General features: G+C 50.8%; 1 protein-coding gene across 6 annotated transcripts in view; it reads right to left on the bottom strand.

Moving 5' to 3' along the window:
- Positions 1-1,336: 1,336 nt before the first annotated feature.
- Positions 1,337-25,219, bottom strand: part of DYNC2I1 (dynein 2 intermediate chain 1) — a 79,886-nt gene continuing 56,003 nt past the window's right edge. For 3 of the 6 annotated variants that reach the window (XM_006929552.5, XM_003983271.6, XM_006929553.5), the window contains 4 exons: positions 22,871-22,970; positions 22,572-22,703; positions 20,560-20,783; positions 17,634-17,985 (listed from right to left, as the gene is read on the bottom strand). In XM_006929552.5, coding sequence (XP_006929614.2) covers positions 17,811-17,985; positions 20,560-20,783; positions 22,572-22,703; positions 22,871-22,970 — 631 coding nt within the window. In that variant the 3' untranslated portion in view covers positions 17,634-17,810. Of the gene's footprint in view, positions 5,701-17,633; positions 17,986-20,559; positions 20,784-22,571; positions 22,704-22,870; positions 22,971-25,219 lie in introns of those variants that run through there. The other 3 variants (XR_006594729.1, XM_006929551.5, XM_019826089.3) reach the window with 3 other exon arrangements.

The raw sequence follows: 25,219 nt of genomic DNA, 5'->3' as shown, positions 1-25,219 counted from the left end.
AAACCAGAACAAGACAGAAAAGGAAAGAAAAAGGAAGCCCCAGACCATTCTCGCATCTGCCCTGTGTTGTCGACACCAGACCTGGTTACGAGCGCGAGGGAAAGGAGCCAGCGGATGAAGGAATGGCACGCGGCGCCGAGTGCGGTTACTGAGAGCCAGGACGTGCAGTCACAAGCCCCAGGAAGCAATCCTGACACCAATTCCCGCGGCCGCGGCCCGGTGCCTGCAGAGGACAGGCGCCTCCGCTGCAGGTGTGAAGGGAACGGCAAAGGGGCTGCCCTCACACACCTGTTCTGCTGGACATCAGCTCGGTCAGGCGCCAGCCCTCCCCCAAGACGCCTGTGCTTCCGGCGGGAGATGGGCAGTTAGCGGCAGGAATCCGCTCAGGGCGTCTCTGGGAGGCTCCATGTCCCTGGCCCCGACCTCTTCGCACACAGAATGCTCACAACAAGACCACCGCATCGCTAGGGACGCCGGACGCAGGGACACCTGGGCAGCAGCTGGAAGGCGGGCAGGTGTCGGCACGCGGCCACCTCTACTTGGTGCCCCTTGAGGATCTACACCATCATCACCGAACCAATGCCTCTCTTTAGCCCACCATCCTGTCCTGCGGGAACCATGCAAATGTGCTAAAAATTAAACGGCGAACTTTCACAGAGTGATTTCTTTAGGAATCCCATACAGAAGTGATCTAGAAATTTAAGCTTTCCTCTCAGGAAAAACACCTACATTTTTAACCCTAAAGTAGTGTGTTTTATCATTTTAACTTAGGGGAAAATCTGGATTCCTTATCCTTACACTAAATACCAAGATGCTTCCAGAGGGCCAAGAGAGGTTGAGTTACAAAATGCCCCCCTGTGTCACACTGAAAGAACATAACTTCTCGCTTCTAATTTTTCCTTACATTTTGCTGTTCTAATGTTTGGTGACAGGGTACCAGCAGGAAAGTTGGAGCATATCCGGTGGGCTGGCGAAGGACCAGTGTCACAGGCCAACAGCCAAGCCTCCTCAGCTCCGTTCACTCATTGACTGAGCGCCTGTTACATGCCAGGTGCTGATCCAGGTGTGCAAGGAGATGGACACTGCAGGTGGAAGGTGAGCGAGGAGGGCAGGCGCGCCGCCCAGGTGGGCGGGCGGCCTCACGGGGAGGGTGGCATTTGCTCCCTGCCCCTGCACGAGGCGGTCAGAGATGCCTTTAAAGGACAATTTTATTTCTGACTTTCCTCCTATTTCTGGGTCAGTGTTTGTTGTTCTGTTGCCATGGAAACACTAAAACTCGGGATTCCTTTTGACTAATAAGTACATTTCTTATGCATGACCGTGAGCAGAACACACGAACAGATTTGCTCCTTTATTTTTTTCAAGTTGAGTGACCATATGTAGCCAGGGTTAATCATGTGTCTAACCCTTCTTCGGAAATGACGCGCAACGAGCCTCACATTTATTCAGTTTGTGATTATCGTGTGCTCAACACTTCACGGGCTATCTCATTTGACCTGCATTCCGTGAGGGACGTGGCTCATCACCCGATTCCTCGAGGGATCGCGGTCACAGACGGCGACACGGAGCAGGGGAGGCTCAAGCCTTGTCCACGCTGCCCACCAGACTCGGGCAGAGCGTGGCTGCGGCCCTGCTGTGCCCGACTGCAGACCGCACTCTTACCCCTGTGCTGGCTCAATGCCATCTCGTGCCCTTCACATTCAGAGAAACGGGATATTGGAACAAGACAGAAAATAGGCCGAAACTAGCGATGTCACTAAACCCCAGGTGCCATTTCCCACGTAGAAACGGATGCGTCTCACATTCGGGGAAGCAGTTGTCCACTGATGTCAGAAAGAAACGCGGTGGGTCACCTGGTGAGAAGCTCTTGTCAGGCTCCATAATGAACCTCAAACTCTGGGCCCTTCCCAACAGTCGGCCTTGATGCACACACAGCTGCACACCAACGCCTACCTCTGTAAATCTACACAAAAGGAGACGTGAAAGTCACCAGAACCAAGCAGGGCTCAAACACGAGAAAAGCAGTTGTTGAACACTGGAAGAGAAGGTCAGTCGCTTTCCCCCAAAGCTGTCTAGATGGCGAATGTCCTCAACGGCAGATTATCTAGGAGAATCTTGCTCATAAAAACTAGAGTTTAGTGGTCACACTGGAGCATCTGTCCACGGGCAGGAGACAAAGGACTTTGGAAAACCCCAGAACTTCACGTGTGCACACGCACACATGCGTGTGCACAACTGTCTGCTCCCCGGAGCAAGACTGGCTCTGGAGTGGCCGTGGGCACCGTGGCTCAGTCAGTGGATGACTGCTCAGGTCTTGCTGTGGGCAGGCCACACCTGTTCCCTTGGCCAACTCGCAGCGGGGACCTGATGTAATGCGGCCTCCATGAGGGCTCAGAGCGCCCGTGATGACAAGATTCTGCAAGGAAAGGACTCTGACTTGGCCCGGACGTGCTGCTGGAGCTGAATTCCAGCGCGAGCCTCACGGGTCCTGGCCCACGGTTCCCTTTCATCGATTCCAGCGGATCTCAGTCTGTCATAAACAAACCTGTTCCTGGAGAAATTGCTTGGTTTGTTAGGACAAAGCCGGCCTGCCATTTATTTTAAGGCCCATCAATTATGCATGCACCACACTTGGGGGCTAAGCTCTGCTTTTGTGGTTTAGCTGCAGACGTGAATGGAGGAGAGCCACTCACGTGCCTGTGTGATGCAGCCGCACCGGGCTGCAGGACATACAAGCCTGGGTCAGGACTACGGCATCCGGGGAAACACTGTTAAACGTATAATTTAGGCCTTTTCTGTGTGGTTTGGAGCAAAAGCTTAGAGTTTATAGGGAAAAAAACCTCTCTTCTCCAGCCTTCACACTTGAGCCTAATCAAATAGGGTTGGATGATTCTTTGAATATAGTGTGAAGAAAAAGAGGGAAATGGTCCTGTTTTTCTGAGATGTTTCTGGCTGGAGACAGAATGGATGAACTGTGCCCCAGGATAACATAACCACAGAGAAGCATGAGCATTTCCGTTAAAAGCAACAGCTGGACACACAAAAAGTCCAGAAACTAGCCATGGAAATACAAAGGGATCTGCCAAGTCGGTAAAGAACTACACGACCAGATTAAAGCACAGAGATAAAGAGGGTCGGTAAGGCACGTTAAAACGGCCCACAGGTGGGAAGGAGAGGTCCCAGCAGCGCTGTGCACAGAGAGGCCAGAGAACAAGGGTCCAGCACTCATAAAGGAGTGAAGACAAAATTCTCATCTGAAATCTCTCAGTCCTGCAGAGACAGCCCTGGACCCTCGCCCTGAGCATCTGCAGGACAGCTGTTCCCCAGCTGGGAGGAACCAGAAGAGCCCGGACCTGGGACCAGCCTGCAGACCACACATCGCCTTGCCAGGCTGTTCCTCCCCTGCACCCCTTCTACTCTAAGGGGGAAATCCTTGTACCAGGAGTGAGGCTTGTGGGAGGCGTGTGGTTAGCCTGGAGACATACAGGACCACAGCGCAGGACAGGTCACGGCGGGAGACGCGGGTCTTAGCCCTTATCAGAGGGTATCTAGCAAGCAAGTCCATTAACATCTGTCTCTATAATCAGGTCTGTTGTCACTACCGTGTAGTATCGGTTTCAGGAGTAGAACCTAGTGATTCATCACTTACATACAACACCCAGTGCTCATGCCCAACACCTGTTTAGGCTTTTTCTAGCTGCTTTCAGGCTAATGGAGGAAGAAAGGGACCAGGGTGACCCAGTGACCTGCCACCAGCCAAGCCCTCCCCCAGGCCCACTGTAGGTGACCCAGAGCTTCCGTGGAAGGCCTCTGCTGGGTGGGCTGACCGCCTGGAGAAGGGAGGGTTGAGGGTGTGTGGCCAGCTCAGGGGACACTGCCCAGGAGGGTTCATGAAGGAGAGACAGGGACAGAGACAGAATGAGCCCACTTCCTGTGACAATAGGGCATCCGACAGACAATGGACCTGAGAGAGCACATCTTGGTGAACAGAAATTCCCACGTGTTTCCCAACCTGGGTCCTGGAAGAACCAGAGCCAGGGAAGAAGAAGAGGGAGGAGATAAAGTACAGATCTTCACCCCTTCCTCACTGAGATTAGCTGACCTGGGCAGGTCCCCACTGCAGATTACTGACCTGGGCAGGTCCCCACTGCAGATTAGCTGACCTGGGCAGGTCCCCACTGCAGATTAGCCTACCTGGGCAGGTCCCCACTGCAGATTAGCTGACCTGGGCAGGTCCCCACTGCAGATTAGCTGACCTGGGCAGGTCCCCACTGCAGATTAGCTGACCTGGGCAGGTCCCCACTGCAGATTACTGACCTGGGCAGGTCCCCACTGCAGATTAGCTGACCTGGGCAGGTCCCCACTGCAGATTACCTGACCTGGGCAGGTCCACACCCAGATTAGCTGACCTGGGCAGGTCCCCACTGCAGATTAGCTGACCTGGGCAGGTCCACACCCAGATTAGCTGACCTGGGCAGGTCCCCACTGCAGATTACTGACCTGGGCAGGTCCCCACTGCAGATTAGCTGACCTGGGCAGGTCCCCACTGCAGATTAGCTGAACTGGGCCGGTCCCCACTGAGATTAGTTGACCTGGGCAGGTCCCCACTGCAGATTACTGACCTGGGCAGGTCCCCACTGCAGATTAGCTGACCTGGGCAGGTCCCCACTGCAGATTAGCTGAACTGGGCCGGTCCCCACTGAGATTAGTTGACCTGGGCAGGTCCCCACTGCAGATTAGCTGACCTGGGCAGGTCCCCACTGCAGATTACTGACCTGGGCAGGTCTCCACCCCAGATTAGCTGATCTGGGCAAGTCCCAACTGCAGATTAGCTGACCTGGGCAGGTCCCCACTGCAGATTAGCTGACCTGGGCAGGTCCCCACTGCAGATTACTGACCTGGGCCAGTCCCCACTACAGGTTAGCTGTCCTGGGCAGGTCCCAGCTGAAGGAAACCGAGGGCCTGGACTGATTCAGAGATGAAACTGTGATTGAGATCACACTGGAGAAAAACGGTTGGGGAGTTAAAGTCACTGGATGGTGACCCTGCCTCAGGCATCTTCCAAGCTGGGGGCTCATGGCCAGATGGAGCCACAGAACCACAAGGTGATTTCCTTTAAGTGACCTGCTTTCACTACTTAGCACTGGGACATTTTTAGGCCATTTTGAAACCGCTTTCAGAGTTTGTCTTTTATTAGTCTTCCAAGAATATGAGCCTTGTGGTTTAAAGGCCCATGACCTGAAGGAAAACATTAATTCCACACTTGAGAACACAGCACTGGGACATTTTTAGGCCATTTTGAAACCGCTTTCGGAGTTTGTCTTCTGTTGGTCTTCCAAGAATATGAGCCTTGTGGTTTAAAGGCCCATGACCTGAAGGAAAACATTAATTCCACACTTGAGAACTCACCATATTCACCAGACTAGATGCCAAATGCACCAACATGTCTCCAAGGCAGTGGAGACGAGGAACGGGCCGGAATCAAGAAAGAAAGTGACTCCGGGGACCAGCAGGCTGGAGGGCAGCAGGGCGGGGAGCGGCAGCTCCCCTCCTTCCCCAAACCTTCATTTCTGCAGATGAATTCTCCACATCCATCTCCCATGGCTTCTCCCAACAGTGGGAGTCTTCCTTTGCCAGTAACACAGTAAATGCTGGCGAGGTTCTCCATCCTCCGACATAATATCATGGAGTGGGGCAGAGCTGGAAATGAATGAACCACATCAACGGTGTGGAAGAAATGGATTTGAAATCCCAAACACATATTTAAAGAAGGTTTAGAATCACATCCATTCACAAAGCCAAGATCATTTGCATAGAACTAAATCATGACTAATTCAGAACAAAAGAGGCTCTATCCGTGATAGGTTACGAAAAAAAACTAACAAGGTAAAGCTTCAGTCATTCAATTATCTGGCATTGGGCAGACAAAATAAAAGAACATTTTAAAAGACACCAGACCGCGTCCTTCTCCATGTTTGGACTCCGCAGTTTGTTGCTACAAGACAGACACAGCACTGAGGAGGAGAATGAGGAGAAGGGGCTTTAATAAACACGTGCTAATTCAGCCAAGGCCCCTGGAGCACCGTTCTCATCGAGCACCTTCCGTGCGGAAATCACGTGTGGAGCCTTTGGGATTGTGACTACAGCCCTCCAGCACCCACAGCTATGTAACGGTTGGGGCCTCTGCAAACTGCAGGGAAGAAAGATCCATTCAATGGACAGTTTATGGCAAAACAGCCGAACAGTGATGTTGGTTAAACAGAAGAAAATATGACAAAAAACAGAGATACCAACCAAGCACTGATTTCTGGCTGGTGGAAACAGCTGGTTCATCTCCTTCCCACACTTAAGCAGGGTTAAGCTTTAATGACCACCATTATTAGGAGGTCTTTATAGAGATTCGACTAATAAAACTGCAAGCAATTCAAAGCCAGCTACTTTGCATAGAATTGGGAGCAAAATAAACACAAACGGCCCTGCCAGAGGCCCGACTTCCCCGTGGATGTTTGACTTCCCTGTGGATGTTTCTCGTCTGTCTCTCTAAGCTTCACTCTTCCTGCCATCCTCCCAGGCTGTTCACAGAATTGCCCCCAGGTCTAAGGTCTCGCGAATGGCAGGACACCATCCAGATCTGGCTTGGCGCAGGTCCCCTGGGTTATCAGTGGGGTGATGCCTGAGGAACCCCCTCACCAGCAGCGCTCGTGAGGACCCTGCTGACAGGATCCCAGCCTGGAAAAGCGCCAAGCGGCTCTGGCACCGAGGAGGCTGGCCGTCTGTCACATCTGCATAAACTGGGTGACGGGTCTGCACGGTTCTGGCCAGCAGTGTGTGTGAGAGAGCCGGGTGGTCCTGTCCAGGTGGGCATGTGGCATCTGAGTCCACATGTCCCTCCAGGATGAAATGGGGAGGCTATGAGCCACATTCTGGGGCCAAACAGAAGGCCCGGGGAAAGGCCACTTGTAACGGGCCTCAGAACAAAGCCTTCTTCTCCACAGGCCTCAGCACAGAGCAGAGCAACTCACTTTGAGCCACGGCCCCAAACCGGCTTATGGTCTGTAAATACAGTCTTGTGTGGAGGAGCCCAATAGGACTCTTCCGGAGGCACGGGCTTCATCAGCTCCTCTGACGCTACAGAGCACACAGCGCGTGCCCCGCTCCTCCTGGCCGACCAGACGCTTATCTCGTGAGTGATCTAAATCATCCTAGAGTCAGAAGAAAACTCGAGATCATCTCATTGCTCTTCTCTGGATTTATGGTGTTCAGTCTTTGCAGCAAAGTGGTCTGTGAGTCTCTGACACGTCCCTTGGCTCCACTTTCTCTCTGATTTTGCACTTACTGAACGCGGGCACGGCGCTGAGGGTGCGCTCCGCTCCGTATAGCAGCCAGCAGGCAGGTGCGAACAGGCGTCCAACGAGCGTGCCAATGAGCCAGAGGCAGGGGCTGGAACTGGCCGAATGGTGGCAAGAACTAAATTCTGAGCGAGTGTCACAGGAAGAACTTTATCTGTAAACGCTTATACAAGAGGTTTTCGGGTTGGTTTCAATGCATTTAAACCCACCGCTGAGTATGCAGAGCTGCCTGGATATGTGTAACCAAGATGCCGCAGGGTGCAGAGCAAGTCAGGAAGACAAGGGGGGGGACATCCGGGTCCTGTGCAGCAGCAGCCCGGGGCCAGCGTCGCCGCGGATGCCAGCAGCTAGCCAAGGCACAGAACAGGCCTCTGGCCAAGAGTCTCAATGCCAGAAAATAGCCGATGTGGGGAAGAAAGATTAACTATGTTTTGGATCTCCAATCGGCAAAGCGGCTGGAAGCCAGGGTGTCAGAATAAGACAGTCAGGTGATACTAAAGACAGAACAGGTGTATGCTCGCATCTGACCCACAGCTTTGTTGTTTCTGGAATCAAGATGCACCTCGTAATCAATGCCAACAGAAGTCAAGCAGGGACGTGTTATTTCTGGCTGGGCAGGTGCAAACCCACACACTCCCAGGACCACTGTCTGTAGGCCTGTTCGGTGCTTGGATACTTTGCTACAGATATTTTGTATCTGTATAATTGCCATTCCAATTTCAATCCCTGTTACAATTTTAAGTAGTTTCACATCTTCTGTCTGATGCAGTAAAATAAAAAGTTACTGTGTATGCAGTTGGCTACCCATCATGTGCCAGGCAATAAAACTAAAGAGAGTAGAAATTTCCAAATATCTCAGAATATGTCACAAAATTTTCAAAATGAAAAGGGCTGGCGTGACAAATTCTCGTAACACAAAGACCACATTTCAACCACTGAGCAGCTAACGTGGACAAGAGCCACTTAACTGTCCACCAAATCTGTCACGGAAACACACGGAGCCGCACAACACACAGAGGAACGGTCCGGTGCTGACCAACATCCCAGCATAATCACTTCGCGCCTGAATGACGCAGGCCGAGGAGGCCAAAGTTTTCAGCGACTGTGGAAGGAGGAAGCAGCTGAGGAAGCCAGGAGGCACTGGGGGCTCACGAAGGAGACAGAGAGGGAGACGGAACCAGCCCGCTCCCCACCCAGGAGGGCACTCCGCAGGCGGGGAGACCTGTTCCGCAAAGGCACAGCCCAGACCGGGCGCATGGACCCTTGCTGCCCGTCCACACTCTGGAGAAGCAGCACGAAGGCAGACACAGGAGCCCCCTCCAGAAGCAGTGGGTGCAGGACTATAGGCGCACAGCACAGGCAGGTACGTGGAGGGGTTCCGTTCAGGACAAATCTTGTCTGCTTCACCAAGACCCAAGTAACGCTGCCCTGATGTATCTGACGTCCTCCTTCTTAACAAGATAGGAGAAGCAACATTTCAATATGCCTCCTTGGCGCATCTCAAGTGATTATATATTTAAAAACCCAGCATCCTTTGGAACATTTCCAGTCTTACTTTCCTTCCTCACCTCTGTCTTCTACAATCACCCCAAACACCAGCCGATCTAGAGGAACTTAGTGTCCCATGGGAACGCACGTAGGGCGTCAGCAACACCTATTTTTTCTTAAAAATACAATTTATTGTCAGGTTAGCTAACATACAGCATATACAGTGTGCCCTTGGTTTCGGGAACAGATTCCCATGATTCATCGCTTACATACAACATCTAGTGCTCATCCCAACAAGTGCCCTCCTCAATGCCCATCACCCACCCTCCTCCCCTCCAACTCCCCATCCCCCATCAGCCCTCAGTTTATTCTTTGTATTTAAGAGTCTCTTATGGTTTGCCTCCCTCCCTCTCTGTTTGTACCTGTTCTCCCTCTCCCTTTCCCCCATGGTCTTCTGTTAAGTTTCTCAAGTTCCACATATGAGTGAAAACATATATCTGTCTTTCTCTGTTGGACTTATTTCACTCAGCATAATACCTTCCAGTTCCATCCACATTGCTGCAAATGGCAGGATTTCATTCTCGTTGCCAAGTAGTATTCCATTGTATATATAAATCACATCTTCTTTATCCATTCATCAGTTGATAGACATTTAGGCTATTTCCATAATTTGGCTATTGTTGAAAGTTCTGCTATAAACATTGGGGTACAAGTGCCCCTATGCATCAGCACTCCTGCATCCCTTGGGTAAATTCCTAGCAGTGCTATTGCTGGGTCATAGGATAGGTCTATTTTTAATTTTTTGAGGAACCTCCACATTGTTTTCCAGAGCGGCTGCACCCAGTTTGCATTCCCACCAACAGTGCAAGAGGGTTCCCATTTCTCCACATCCTCTCCAGCATCTATAGTCTCCTGTTCTGTTCATTTTAGCCACTCTGACTGGTGATATCTGAGTGTGGTTTTGATTTGTATTTCCCTGATGATGAGTGATGTTGAGCATTTTTTCATGTGTCTGTTAACCACCTGGATGTCTTCTTTGGAAAAGTGTCTATTCATGTCTTCTGCCCATTTCTTCACTGGATTATTTGTTTTTTGGGTGTTGAGTTTGATAAGTTCTTTGTAGATTTTGGATACTAACCCTTTATCTGATATGTCGTTTGCAAATATCTTCTCCCATTCCGTCAGTTGCCTTTTAGTTTTGTTGATTTTTTCCTTTGCAGTCCAGAAGCTTTTCATCTTGATGAGGTCCCAATAGTTCATTTTTGCTTTTGTTTCCCTTGCCTCCAGAGACATGTCAAGTAAAAAGTTGCTGCAGCTGAGGTCAAAGAAGTTTTGGCCTGCTTTCTCCTCTAGGATTTTGATGGTTTCCTGTCTCACATTTAGGTTTTGTCCATTTTGAGTTAGTTTTTGTGTACAGTGTAAGAAAGTGGTCTAGTTTCATTCTTCAGCATGTCACTGTCCAGTTTTCTCAACACCATTCGTTAAAGAGACTGTCTTTTTTCCATTGGATACTGTTTCCTGCTTTGTCAAAGATTAGTCGGCCATACGTTTGTGGGTCCAATTCTGGGTTCTCGATTCTATTCTATCGGCCTGTGGTCTTTGTGCCAGTACCACACTGCCTTGATGATTACAGCTTTGTAGCAGAGGCTAAAGTCTGGGACTGTGACTATTAACTCTCTCCAAGGGAGAGGGCTGCCCGGGGGGCAAGGAGGAGGTGGAGCCTCACAGAAGAGGCCGGCCAGGGGAGGCACCTGCAGCGAGGACAGACGCAGGGCAGGGAAGCTGAACTTCCGTGTCATGAACAGATTTGCTGCCCGTGTCCTGACAATACAGATCTAAAGACACTGGACTAAATGCAGTAATGCGAAGAGAACACACTTTTATTCTCATTTATATTTTTAGTGTAGTTCTCATTTAGCTTCAAGATGCAAATACTACTTTTTATAATTCCAGAAATAAACTTAATTTTTAAAAGAATTGTAAAGTACCAAAACTCTTAGTAGAAACTTGATGCAAAATAGGTTATACTTTTGTCCAAGTAACAACATGAGCAAGAACCTTTCAATATGATATCCTTGTATAGTTTTCAGAAGACGCCATCATATTTGAGAGAATTCCTTTATTCCAACCACCATAAATCAAATAACAGAGATGGCTTTGAAGGTTCGGGTTGGTTCAGTGTTACTCCGTTCACAACAGCCCTGCTGAGCTGGGCCTCGGGGAGCAGGCTGCCGGCCCAGCCACAGGAGCACTCAGGCGAGAGGGTCCGGGGACTCGGGGGCTCCCAGGAGCCTGGCCCAGGACAGCCACACCTGCCAGACGGCCCTGTGCCTGGAGCTTCTGGAAAGGCGGCAGGAGCAGAGCCGTGGCCGCGCTAGAGGCTGTGGTTTGTGGCCGCCAGCCGCAGGGATTCTCTGAGGCCAACCAGTACCTTGCATCGCACATTTTGTCTTTAAAATGTGACCTCTGGTGTCCACTCTCTCCTTACCTTTGAGCAGATAAAATATGGATAGGTAATATATTGATAGATGATTAATCGATAGATGATAAAACAATAGATAATTGATAATAGATAAAAAACAAATGAGAGTCAGAGAGACGGTGGTTCTCGGCCCTGGCCACGCCCTCCTCTCCCCATTTCAGGTGCACCTGTGAGTGAGCGCATACATGGCTGCTCTCTCTGCTGTGTGCTGCCCGGGGGGACGCTGCTCCCAGCAGGACACCCATCTGTCCACTTCTGGGCACAAGTGCCAGCAGGCCCACGGGCCACAGTCAAAAGCCACATGTCTGATCTGTTTTCACCCGAGTCCAAAATCAGCAGGGAAGAAAAGGGGGTTATTTTTTAGTTCCCTAAAATGTCAACAAGTATTAGTTAGACAGTATTCTTTATTCCTATAATAACAATAATTCCTATTATTCAGCTTGGGAATTGAGCATATAAGATAATGAGCAAAGGTTTTATTAAAAAAAAAAAAAAAGGTGGCTTTTAAGTAAAAGTCTTGACTGTGATGACCAGGTAGTACATTCTAATACTCTAGGGAGACTTCTGTTTTCACAGATTTATAAAGGCAGTGATTACAGCTTGAAGCTGAGCGATCAGAATTCCAAATTCTTTCTCTGATGGCAGCTTTCTATTGTCTAGGGGTCATTTTACTTGGGGGTTGTCTTCCTGTTCTCATGGCTCATTTCCCCTACACACACACAGATGTCAGGCCCTGCAGGGCAGGACGCCTGCACCCCCAAGCCACACCTCACACCTCATCACAGCTGCAAGGGAAGACTGCAGTTCCCTCCCAGCGGCACCCACACAATCACCCCTCCTGCAGACAGTCCTCAGAGACCCGCAGCTTTTCGCTTCACAAGCAAAACAGTCGTCAGGCTTAGAGAGGACTGGCCCGCCATGGCTGGACAAAAGGGCAGCGGTTCTGTTTTGAGCGGTGCGGGACCTCACTGCGAGGCGTGCTCAGACCGTGGGGCTGGCTCACCTCTCGAGGACCAGCCCCGGCAGAATGGGGGGGTGGCTCTGCGTGGTCACCGTTCGCCGTCTGCCCACCCATGCGTGGAGGCCTCCGGGAGCGTCTGCTGAGTCAGGTCAATGTCCCAGTGTGGTCAGAAAGTCTAAGAACTGAAGGATAGGGCTTCCCTGTAGAAAAGATTTTACCTAACTCTGCATGTCTTCAGTATTCCACATGAGTGCTTCTCAAAACAGAAGAAGATCTTTCAAAACATAAAAGTGATCGATTATCCCCCCTGGATGTCACCCTCAAAAGACTGGATTCTGGCGGCTTTTGTAAGTAACATTTCTTCGAAGAGAGCTCTTGCCTGCACTGCCTCTTGCAAGTGTGTGTGGTTTGGGAATTCTAAGTTGGGGGACGCGGGAATGGAGGGACGGCCGAATGTTTGCTGCCCCATACGGCCACCCTCTCACAGCTCACGTGTCTTCTGCGAATCCCAGCGTGACAGCGTCCACGAGTGAGCGCACTCCTGCTCCAGAGAGCTCTAAGCAGCACCAACAAGCCACGAGGATGGGTGACATGTGGCCTTGGCACACGCAGAGACACTGGCGAGTGCACACATTCCCGGGTCCAGCAGTGGGCTGGGGAGACCCCTGGGCCAAGGGAGGTCAGGAGACGGGTCAGTGACCTGTGGCGGGGGGTGGCCTCTCCTGGCTTCTCTCCTGGACCCCCGCCCAGGCAGAACCATCAGAAGCACGGCTCTGAGAGAATCATCCTGGTGTAGAGCTCCCCCTGGGCCGGGACCTTCACCCTGTCTTCCTACAGAACAAGCCTTAACCTGTCAGGATGCACGCTTCACCCTCACAACACCAGTGATGACTGGGGGTGTAGCTATGAGGGAAAGATAAAAACCAGGGCCCCTGGTGGGGACGGGGGCAAGAACAGGTGCTAAGCTTGGGACTTGGCCAGGAAAGCGGCAGGATCACCCCCAAGACCTGCTGAGATCAGGCTCCATCAGAACAGAAACCCAAAAGTCCACCCCCAACAGGCCAATGAGCATTAAGCAACAAGCCACCTACTGGGTAACAACCTCTCTGAGGAAAAGTGCAGAGGGAGCCCCAAAGCTGAGCACAGAGACACTGAAGAAACCCTGATAAATGAGCCCCCCCCCCAAAACCCACAGGATCGACAAGGAAACTCTAGAGCAACAGCAAATCCCAAGCCCTGATTAGAGTGACTCAAGCCCCACATGAAAGGCCTGCCAGAAGAGAAGGCACAGCCATTTCCAGGCCTTAGTCTCCACTGTCCTGTATCAGATAAGCAGCTTTCAACAACAACAACAACAACAACAAAAACAAAACAAAACAAAACAAGAAAACACCCAACATACTCCCAAAAGACGAAACCACCATCAGGATATGGCATTGATGCTGGAACTAGCTGACTAGATCACAGAGAACTTAAAATAACAATGAGTAACACATTAAAGGTTATAATGGAAAAGGTGGACAACACACAGGTCAGATGGATAATTTTGGCAAAGAGATGATAACTACAAAAAAAACTAACTAAATGTGAAAGCCAGAGGAGAAAAACATAGTAACAGAAAAAGAATGCCTTCAGTGGGCTCATCTTTAGACTCCACACAGCCAAGGAAACAGTGAACTTGAAAATAGATCAGGAGAAATTACCCAAACTGAAACAGAAAGAGGGAAAAGAAGGAGAAGGAGGAGGAGGAGGAGGAGGAGAAGGAGGAGGAGGAGGAGAAGGAGGAGGAGGAGGAGAAGGAGGAGGAGAAGGAGGAGGAGGAGGAGGAGGAGACAAAGAAGAAGAAAGAAAAAAAGGCAGAACAGATTATCCAGGAGCTGTTAAGACAATATCAAATGGTCTAATGCATACATTACTGGAATCTGAGGAGAGGAGAGAACATGGGAAAAGAAATATTTCAGGAAATAATGGCTGAGAATATTTTTAAATTAATGATAAGATCTAAGAAGTTCAGAGAACACCAAGCAGGACAAAGTTTTTTAAAAAGTAGGGGTGGATGGACAAGAAACCCACATATCGTATTCATATTGTTCGTAAAGGTCAAAGAGAAAATCCTAGAAGCAGCCAGAGAAGAGACATATTACACACACAGGGACAAAGATGAAAATCTAGGCATGTTCTGGTCAGAAATCTGGCTGATGATGGAGGGACATCTTTGACATGCTGAAGGAAAACTCTGGCCCTAGAATGCTACACCCAGTAAAGATGCATTCAAAAGTGGAGGAGAAATAAAGACTTTCTTAGACAAACAAAATTCTTAGGGATTCATTGCCACCATAGCTACTCTTCAAGAATGTTACAGGAAGGTCCTCAGGCACAAGAGAATACCAGACAGCAGCTTGGATCAACAGAAAGAAAAGGGAAGCACAGGATAAAGGAGGGTGAGATGAAACTCATTCTTGAGATGTGGGATTGCTTGAAAAGACAACTGTCAAAAGCAAAAATAACAACACACTGAGTGTTTACAGCACGTATGAAGAAAAATCTATGGCAGACACATCCAGGATGAGAGGAAGGAGCTAAGCTTCCTACACCACCCACAGAGAGGTGTGATATCAGAGACCCATGCTGGCTCAATAAAGACACATGTAGTAAGCCCCAGGGCAATCACTAGATGGGGTGCCTGGTGGCTCAGCCGTTTGAAGCATCCGACTTTAGCTCAGGTCATGACCTCACAGTCTGTAAGCTTGAGCTTACAGACCGTGTCGGGCTCTGTACGGACAGCTCGGGGCCTGGGGCCTGCTTCAGATTCTGTGTCTCCCTCTTTCTCTGTTCCTCTCCTGCTCATGCTCTGTCTCTGTCTCTCAAAAATAAATGCTAAAAAAAAGGTTTTTTTAAAATAAAAGAGCTGTAAGTGGTAAGTTGATAGACATAAAACAGAATCATAAAAAATGCTTAATTAAGTAAGGAGGGAGAAAAAAGAGGAGAAATAAAATCCATTTCCTGGGCTCTGAAAGCACACTGATACTTTATGTTGACCCTGTTCCTGCCTATGGATCACCTCTCAGTGAGCCTTCCAACATGCGTATTTAGGCCTTTTATCAACACAGGAAGTTTTCCTACCATTGTTTATTGTTACTTCTTTTCCAATTATTCTCCTTAAAAAGACTTGTAATTCCTAGCTTGCACTCGGGTCTTCCAATATCTCATCAGTTTGTCCCTCTGCATCCTGAGAAACTCCTTGAGCACATCACTGACCCATCACTCCTTACAGAAAATAGACACTCATCATCTTCAGTGCGGATCTTAATTCTTATTTTACGCATTTTCTCTCGCATTTATTGTTAAATCTGTTTTCTCCTGTGGCTTCTATTCCTTCTCATGGAAGCCATCTGTCCTTACAGCCTACCCTTTGGCTGTGGTTTGCTGCCTATTTTTCTTCCTCTGCCTCATTGTCTCCGGAGGTCTGCTCCCTTTCTGGGTCCTCAGCGTAATATTCTCTCATTCGCTGTGCTATCTATTTCCCGGCACTGCGTTCTTCACTTTTGGTCTGCTCATCCTTCAAAGAACAGTCATGTCCAGACTCTGCGGGTGCCAACAAGCAGGGCTCAGTGGGACCTTCTCCTTGTAGACACTGTGACGGGCTGTGCACGCCAACAAGCAGGGTTCAGTGGGACCTTCTCCTTCGAGAGAAGGAGCTTACTACATGTGACGGGCTGTGCACGCCTCCAGCCCAAAGCAGACTCTTCCTACTGCAGACCCGCTGGACTCAGATGGGGTCTCCTCTTCCTTAATGTCTCTTGGACACTCTGAACAAAGAGTGAAACCCCACAAAACCGGCTTCTCCAGTAAGGACCCTTCTAATCTCCACGTGTCCTCGATGAGAATTTTGGCAAAATTACATTTTGCCATTCATCTCCCTCCTGGGATTTCCTGGCGTTGGGGTCTCGAGGTGGAGGGGAGGAAGGAGGTGCCGATGGAGGGTGGGCACGGGCTGGGGGGGGGGGGGGGGTTGGGGGCCTATGTCTGTAAAAGCCGAGAGCAGCATCCACCGAAGGGAGAAGCAGCCTTCAGGGGGGATGGGAAGGGGCAGACACAGTCTTGCGTCCAACCACAGCCTCCAATGGGAGGCGCTCGATCCCTAGGTGTCACGGTGCTTTTCAGCGGCATCCAACAATCTCACACCTAGAAGTTCCTCATCAGTGGGACAGTGCTTTGTCCTTTCTGTGTCTTCCTGAGCCTCTACTAGAACCTAGAAGAGCCGGTATGACTGCTAACCTCATGCTATCTTATTCTGGGGGTCGCTGGAGGTTACTGGTTATTGCTGGAGGAGTAGCTAGATTCCTCTCAGTTCCAGTTTAGGTCAAATTTCACAAATCAGGATTTGCGGATGGGGACGGGTAGACGAGGGGACAGGGGGACGAGCCTGTTTCCAGAATTAAAATCTCCATATCCAGCCATGAAACATGGCATTCTGGTAGGACCCCGCTCTGCATTAGCGAGAGCTCCCTGCCATCTCTCGACCACCGGGCCTCCCTTCCTCCCTTCCTCCACCATTGGCTGAGCGCCGACCGGCAGTACAGGGCAGGCACGCAGCTCTGGGAGACAACGGTGAGCAGACGCACGCGTCTCTGTCCACAGAGCTCCCGGGCCAGCGAAGGAGGCAGAGCACACCCACCAAACAAGCCAGACACGCACACGTTTACACACAGGTGACAAATGACTATCCCAGGGCTTCGGGTGACAAGGGCAGGTGGCCTCCCGGAACCCCTCCCTGTGAACGATGCTCCAGTTCTGCAGTGAGACTTTCCCGTGGCTGGCTAGGCAGAAGTCACGTGTGGCCAGAGGGACTGAACCCCGGCCTGGGCCCTCACTGCCCATCCACACCCGTCACGGGGCCGGTAACAGTGGCCGTTGGCAAAGGCCGTCCTCGGCTTTCCCAGATCTCAGCCCAGATTTCTCCCGCCTTTATATCCCTGTTATAACGGAGTGCCACATTCAAGAGAGAATTTATTTACTTGTGTTATTTTTATACAGAGACATTTTAAACACTAAAGCATAATGCAGAATGTGTCAAATAATGCCAACGAAGCCCAAGGAGGTTTTAAGAAAACGTGACTGGTAGACGTGATTTCAATAAAGGTGCTCCTTCTAATCTACACCCTGTGTATGTCCTTCTCTGCATGACTGAGAAAACTGTTCACTAAGATACATGGTCATGGGGGATTGTTTAAATATAACTGTGCCAATATTTTAAACCTGTTCCAAAAATAAGTGGAAATATACTCAGAGAAGAGCATGATTGCCATGACTGTTTCCTCTCAAGTTCAGTGTGCACTCAAATGTTGGTTGCTTCCATTCAAAAATAGCGATTTATTTCCCGGGAACGTGAGGTGACATTCTCGTAGAGTAAGTTACATACAGAATACCCGTCTTCTATCTACATCAACGCACATGCCCGCAGACGGAGCTACACCTTTCACGCTCGGTCACCAGGCGGCCTGCACCCGCCATCTTACCGCGCCCCCTCCTACAGGGCTTCCCGCAAGAGCAGCCGCAGCCTCCCGAGCTCGTCTCCCACGGGGGCCGCCCACACCCTCTTCAGGAACTGGACGTCCACGCTGCCGGAGGCCCTGGCCAGCACCAGGGCCAGGAAGCCGCCGCTGGCCTTCTCTGCCTCACCCACGATCGTCATGGCCACCAGCCTGAAAGCGAGAGGCACATACCGTGTGACTGTGAGTCTCCCAAAGCATCTATCCTCCAAGGGAGGAGTAAAAAGGAAGGGAAATTCTAAAAATTTCAGTCATAGTCACATGAAAGAACAGTTAGACCAGAAATAAACGTATAAAATTCTGGGGAAAGCACTTAGAAAACATATTTCTGTGTTTGTGAGGATCACTGATCAGGAAGCACTGCCTTGGGACACCTGAGTACCCAGGCCAGGTCAATGTCCTGGGCGCCAGACCACCCAGCCAGCTTGGTCCTCCTGGAGACCGGGGGTGCCAGCAGGCTTCAGGGTGCCCAGCGAGAGACCTGGAGCCGGCCCAGCAGCCCTGACCTCGCCTCCCGTCCCGTCACCACTGGCTTCTCTGACGGGGGCCTGTCTCTAACCTCTCCCCTCACAGTCTGCTGATAACAACGCGCATCCCAGGCCTACTCAAGGCCACCCAGACCCCAGTTCCCACGAGGCACCTGGACACTCTCTCTGCCCATCTTCCTCTTATCCTTTGACACCTGGCTGAGTGGTGTCACCTCCAGGGGCCTCCCCGACCCCTGACATGGCCTGACTGTGCCTAATTTGGTCAGGGTCCCCAGCATCCTGGGAATGCCTCCGTCACACTTTCATCCCAGCTTTACTCAGCAAGAGAGCCGAGACCGTCCCGCCTCACACCTACCTCAATGCTCCCGCCCCTCCCGTGTCCTCGTAATGACCAGGGCCACCAGCACACCTGGGGGCCACGTTCAGTGGGATCCACGACTGGCACAGGATGGGAGCAGTGAGCCCCTCGAGGTGGGTGCCGGCGGCCGCAGGTGGCACCCATTGTGGCCCCAAGGGTCTGCTGCCCACTAATCCTCTGTAAACTTGTCCCCACACCCCGACAGAGACCTGACTGAGCCTCTGTGGGGCGGGCCAGTCTACACCTGCCTGCAGGCCGCGCTCTGGAGAAGCTTGGGGCAGGTGAGCGAGCCATGAAAACCTACAGCGGTCACTTAGCGCTACCTGGTACTTCAACGCTGGCGTGCGACCACCAGCGCAAAATACAGGGGACCCTTAACCGCCACAAACTTGGAAACAAGAGCAGGACAAACACGAAGGCGCGCGCCACGGGCACCGCTGAACCGGACCCGCATGACAACCACCCGGGTAGATGCGGGAACGCCAGTCAGCACGGTCGCTGTCCAGGGAAAACGCTCTTCGGGTTTGTGAGGCGGTTTAACGGTTTACACGGTTATTTTCTTCTTGTTCTGTTCTCTACACCAAAGAGACGCTGAGCCCTTTCTGTGAATACCACCCCTCTAACTAAACGCTGCTGCCAACCAGGGACGGGACGGGCCTCGGGAAGGACACTCCACCCTCTCCGAAGCCTCTCTCCCGCTCCGCCTCAGCAGCTCCCTGGCTCTGTGCAGGCCCACTCGCTGCCCTCTCCTGAGACCCCGGCGCTCTGGCTGGCCCCCACCGTCCCCGGCCCCGAGACCCCCAGCCCCCCCCCACACCGGTTGTGGGGAGCTGCGAGTTGACTTCAGTGTGTTTACTACCCACCTCGCCCCAAGTCAGGAGGCGAGCCCTCCAGCTGGTTCACCACCGCCCCCTGGTGCTGGCAGTGCTGCTAGGCGCACAGTAGGTGCTCGTAAGCACTTGTCGCACTACGTGAGTGTGTGTGCGTGTTACGTGTTTATGTGTGGATCACAGTCTGGATTTTAATGATGTCTTTGCTTAGCAATTAGAATAACGTAAGTGTACCTAGTACTTGAACTAAGTAAATGAGGTTCTTAATTTTTTCAGGTCTCAGTGGTGCGCCCCAACGTTCGGTCAAACCGTGTCCCGGTTTTGATCACTGCTTGTTCCTCCCTCTCCTCTACAAAAGAACGTGGGATGCGGCCGAGCGGCCCTGCCCTCCCCCGGTCATTGGCAGCCTTCATTTCATAGCAGGAGAGTTTACTGAGGAGAAAAATAAAATCTCAAGAATAAAAACAGGTGTAGAGACAAAGCAGAGTCAAGAGAGAGTCTTTCACAGTGATCACTTTATACATTCTCAACTTTCGATTAAACGAAACAACGACGGATCTGACCGGGCTTGTTTTCATGTTAATCAGAGCAGAGACAGGCGGGGGCCCGGTCTGACTGTGACCTCAGTCCATGGCAGCAACTGACGCCGATGTGAACTTACGTCAATTATTGATTCCCATGTGGTAACCCTTCTCCGAAACTAGAAGGTAGACGCTATGTGGCTCAGACGTGTACTGAATTTATAAGACCAATAAATGAATGTAACTAAGAAGCTCACAAAAAGTTTGTTTTATTTAGACAATGATATCATGGGAAAATAGTATAGTGTGAATTCTTTAATCCACAGACTATTCTGGACGAAACATGAAATAACACATTTTAAAGTGGTTCTCAAAATATCACTTAAAGATGTAAATATAAAAACTATTTAAACATAAATAGCCACATTTTAAAGCTCAGCAACCTTACGCATAAATTAAGTACGAAAGACCAGCAAGGATGCTTCCGAAAACAACTACCTGTGAGGGCACGGCGGTTTCATCAGACTTACTTGTCCGGAGAGATCAGCTGTTTAGCCACAGGACCCAAATCGCTTTCCAGGAGGTCCCAAATATAAATGCAGGAAGTGTCATCCTGGGCCAGAAACACGGCAGGTCTGGTCAAGGACCAGCGCAGGCCCGTGATGGCACGGCCATCGGTGCCACCGTCCCACTGCAGGAGAGGGCGCTCGCTGGTCAGCTGATGCAGCCTGATGCTTCCGTCGGAACAGCCAGCCTGGGGACAGGGAAGGACACTGCCCAACACGGTCCTTTTTTCTTGTTCCCTCAACCTCAGCAGCGAGGGATACTCAGAGCATTAGCTCTGTCCTCGTAAACTACAAAGGTGAGCATCCACCCTGGAGACCCTGATACACCTTGAACCCTTCCCCTTCCCCAAATGGCTAAGGATGAATTCAGTGAACATATAAACCAGTGTTTATCTTTAACAAAGTTGAACGTTGCTAATTCGCCCACAGGCCATTCAGACTGGCTCCAGAGAAATAAAGAACCGCCTTTTTAAAAAAAGTACATAAATTTGAACCAATAAGTGATATATTCTCCTTGGATTGAAGTTTTTATAAAATGAAACTTGGCTGATTTAGTAAAAAACCAAATTTTAAGCTTAGGAAGAGAAGCTTAATTCCTTTCTACTCAATATATTTAATCCTTCACATCCTTCCTCAAAAAGAGCAGAGGCATGAATTAGCAACCACAAAATGTTCTGTGTACCCTAGGGTTGAGCACGTAAGCATACAACACGGGTCGGAGGAGCCAGGTCCCCCACTGTCGGGGGGTAGAGGGAGCCCTGAGTCACCCTGGCTTTAAAGATGAGGGACAAGCACGTGTTTATGATAAGCAGACAAAGATCCGAGCGTGTAGCGATGTTGTGTCCTGTCCAAGGAGCGCTTCTTCCTGCCCAGGTTCTGGTTTGTAGGTATTTTTCTCCTGACTGGAGCCAGGACCTCTTGCAAAAAAGGCTGATTCTGAGTTTGCTGTACCAGGAAGCAAAGAACGGCTCACAGAATGATGTCAGAAAACACAAAACCAGCCTGAGGCACATCCCTAGGACAGTCTGAGCAGCGGAATCAATAAGGCAGTACAGTGAGGGATGCAACCCAATGAAGAGAGTGAACAGCCACGTGTCCACACACACGTAATAAATACACACAAGCACACCTGAGCAGGAGACAAGGGAAAGGCCTAGAAAATCACCATCTGCCAATCGCCCCAATAGCAGATGCAGGCAAGCCTCGCCGAGGGATGCCAGGGCCAGCGGGGGGATCGGAGGGGCCGTACGTGGGGTGCTGAAGTAGTGTCCCTTTATCTCCCCACAGATACTCGGTAACCAGACAGGGAAAGTGGTGACTCCACCGCGGAGGGAGCCGGGAGACACAGGTCAGAGCAACACTGAATCTAATCGTGAGGAAACGTCACACAGACTCAAACTCGGGAGAATTCCAAGACTTCAAAAATGTCAAGGGCAGGAGAGACTGAAGAACTGTCCCCAAACCGAATGAGATTCGCAACCTGGGTGTTATTTTGCTTACACAGCAGGACATGATTGGGATGGCCGTGGAATGTGGAAGAGCCTTGTCCATCAGAAGACAGGACTGCGCCAGTGCTAGCTTCCTGGCGGTCAGGACTGGACTGCGGCTGCAGGAGAATGACCCTGTTCTTCAGAAACCCACACCGCACTACTTAGGGATGAAGCACCATCTGTGCAACTTCCTCTCATACAGAGAAGTGCGTACACCCACACGCAACTGGGAGAGAGAGGGTGGAGCCACGGAGGGAAACGTGTGATTGGTGGGCAGCTTCTTGTAACTTTTCTGTAAGCCCCAAACTATGTGAAGATAAAGACTTTTAAGATCCATTCAACAGCCATGTGGAATGAGCCGCTCTGATGGCACGGAGGGGACCTTCTCCCACGCAGCCCACTGGTACCAGAGTGACATTCCCCGAGGTCACCGCCGGTGCTTTGCCACCCAAACGGAAGTGGTACTTTAACAACTGACTTTCTTACCAAGAATATTGGTTCTCCAAATGGTGAAAAATCCATCACATGCACTCTGACTGGTCTCATCTCACATTGCTGGGGTTTGTACAATTTGGGAGATACTCTCAAGTCCTGTCTGGTGCCATGACTTATAAGACCCTGGTGATAAGAAGACCAATGGTGACTAAAGTGGATTAGGTATGAGGCTGGATAAAGCGGTTATTCTTGAAACAATTAAAACAGCATCACAATCAAAGCAAACAATACGTTAACAGGCAGCCAGGAAAGGAGAATGAGTTACAGATAAGATTTAAACTATTACTTACCATGTCTGTGCCAACAATGAAGTGACCAGGATCTGAAGGAAGAAACTTCACACTGAGGGTTTGTGCGGCCCCCCAGAATTCATAGCCTTTATGGGAAAGGCTGGAAAGAAACGGAAAGATGAACAGATGAACTGAGGTGGCAGGGATGATGCCACTTAACACATTCGGTCCTCGCCATGTGCCCGCAGAGGAACAGGTGATCCCACGCTTCCTCTGCAATTCTTGACTGCTCTTTCTCCGTTTCTTCGTATGTTCCCTAGGCGCTAGACAACTTCTCCAGCTCTGGTCCCTCGTTCGCTGATTCTTTCTTCAGCTCGGTCTCATTCACCTAACCATTCACTGACTCTTAAATTTCAGAGATGATAGTTTCTTTCTAGAAATGCCTTTTAGATTGTACCATCATCTCAAGTTCTTGTTGTGCTAACCCTATTTGTTAGGCCATGGTAGGTCTTTTTTCATGCTTACAGTTTTTGTAATTTTTCTCTGTGAACTGCATCCTCTGAGAGCCCCGGAAGCCCAGCTTATGGAAGCATCCCCCCTGCAGGGGGAAGTGCTGACGACACTGACTCCATCTTGTGCTCATCCTCTCTCGGGGCTACATGTTCTGGGCCCCTCGGAGATGAAGATACGTACCTTAGAAATGACCACTAAGGCCAGGATTGGGGGAGGCTTGCTTTGGCTATCCACAGATTTGTTAAAGATGACATAGGGTCTCCCCTCCCTGGTGCACAGATGGCACCAGGAGATCGAATTAAAGGTTAGCTTGCAATTAGGTGCGTACGAACTCTCCGAGATGCACGCGAACCCCCTGACCTCACCACTATGCCTTTCCGCACATCCCTCACTCTACATAAGCTGTGGACTCAGGTCTGAACCTCCCAGAGAATAGCTGTGCAGCTCTGGATTGTCCCTGGCTCAATCCTCCCTCTTAGTTAAGTTACCCTGGATAAAATGCTGTGTAAACTCGATGGAGCCGCCTGCTTTGTTTCCTAGTCTCAAGGCGCCTTCTCAGTGTCAGGGGACTAGTGTCAGTGTCCCTCCTTCTCCACCTTCTGACACCGCCCACCAGGCAGCTGTCCCAGGGCCTTGATGCTGAGCCACTGGTCTGAGACTCTGACGCTGCTTCTCGGTTGGGGACCCCAGTCCAGACCCAGAGCTTGGGGTTCTAGGTCTTCCATGGTCCCTGTCTCCCCTGGGCTGGGGTGAGGCCTCCTGAGTTTCTCTCTCACCGAAGGGGCCGTGAGTTCCAGAGTTCTGCACAGGGCTCTCAATTCCAGCTGCCAGCCTCAGGCAAGCCTGATGCATCACTGGCTTGAGCCCCGCACAGCCAAGAGGCCTACGACAGCCTCACCTGATACCTTGGCCTCCACACCACACAAAATCTTGCACACTTACTCCAAGCTCCATTCCTGTCCTGGCACTGTCCTCTTCTTCTTTGGAAAAACTCTCTTTAGTTTATTGTTAGTTTAACTCTATACAGCATATGTGTCTGTAACAGGAAAGGACCCATGGCCCCTCCTTCTACCATGTCGCCAGAGTCAGAAGTCAGGACTCTGGCCACTCTCTCCCACACCCACATCCAGGACTGCAAACGTCACCTGTCAGCCAAGGACTCCCAAGTCCGTGCCTCTAACCGAGATCCCTGCGGTGGAGCTGGCTACCTCCTGGTCATCTCCACAAACACCACGAGCCCAGCCCACCGTAGGCGGTGACCAGATCCTGCCCCCTTCCTTCATCTGGTGTATGATACCCAGCAGCTGAGACAGACACCTGGCGAGAGGCAGTTCCTTGAAACTGTCAGTCACCAGGTTTCTTCAGTTCTACCCCTTTAACAGAAATCAGCCCTTCCGTATGCATAATGGCCACCCTGCTTCACACTCTCATCTTTGTTATCAACCCTGCCACAGCCTCCTGACAATCTCCCCACCTCCAGTCTCCCTTCCTCTGTCCGATCTCACACTGCTGCCAAGTCGATCGTGCCAGATCACAAATAGGACAGGCTACTTATTCGCTGCCTTAAAATCCTGTACCGGCTCCCTACCTCCTGCAAGAGAAGTCTCGACCCTTCAGCACAGCAAACACTCTGAGGCCTGGCCAGGGACTCGTCCCCATCTCCGCATTTCCCCCAGCAGCAACCTACCGGCAGTTTCCTAAATGTGTCTGGTGCTCATGCCTCTGGGCCTCCCACACACCCTCTCCCTCTGATCGAGCAAGCTCATGGTCATCCTTCCATCTCAGAGGACCCCTCCCTAACTCCTGGGGAGGTTCAGGGAGGGGCCAAGGGCCTGAGACAAGCCCAGAACCAATCAAGAACCTGGGGTTGGTTCTACAAGGTACTAGGGGACTTTT

Source organism: Felis catus, chromosome A2 (assembly GCF_018350175.1).
Source record: "Felis catus isolate Fca126 chromosome A2, F.catus_Fca126_mat1.0, whole genome shotgun sequence".
Lineage (NCBI taxonomy): Eukaryota > Metazoa > Chordata > Mammalia > Carnivora > Felidae > Felis > Felis catus.
Note: the sequence above shows the minus strand (reverse complement) of the source record. Positions and strands in the feature narration are given on the sequence as shown.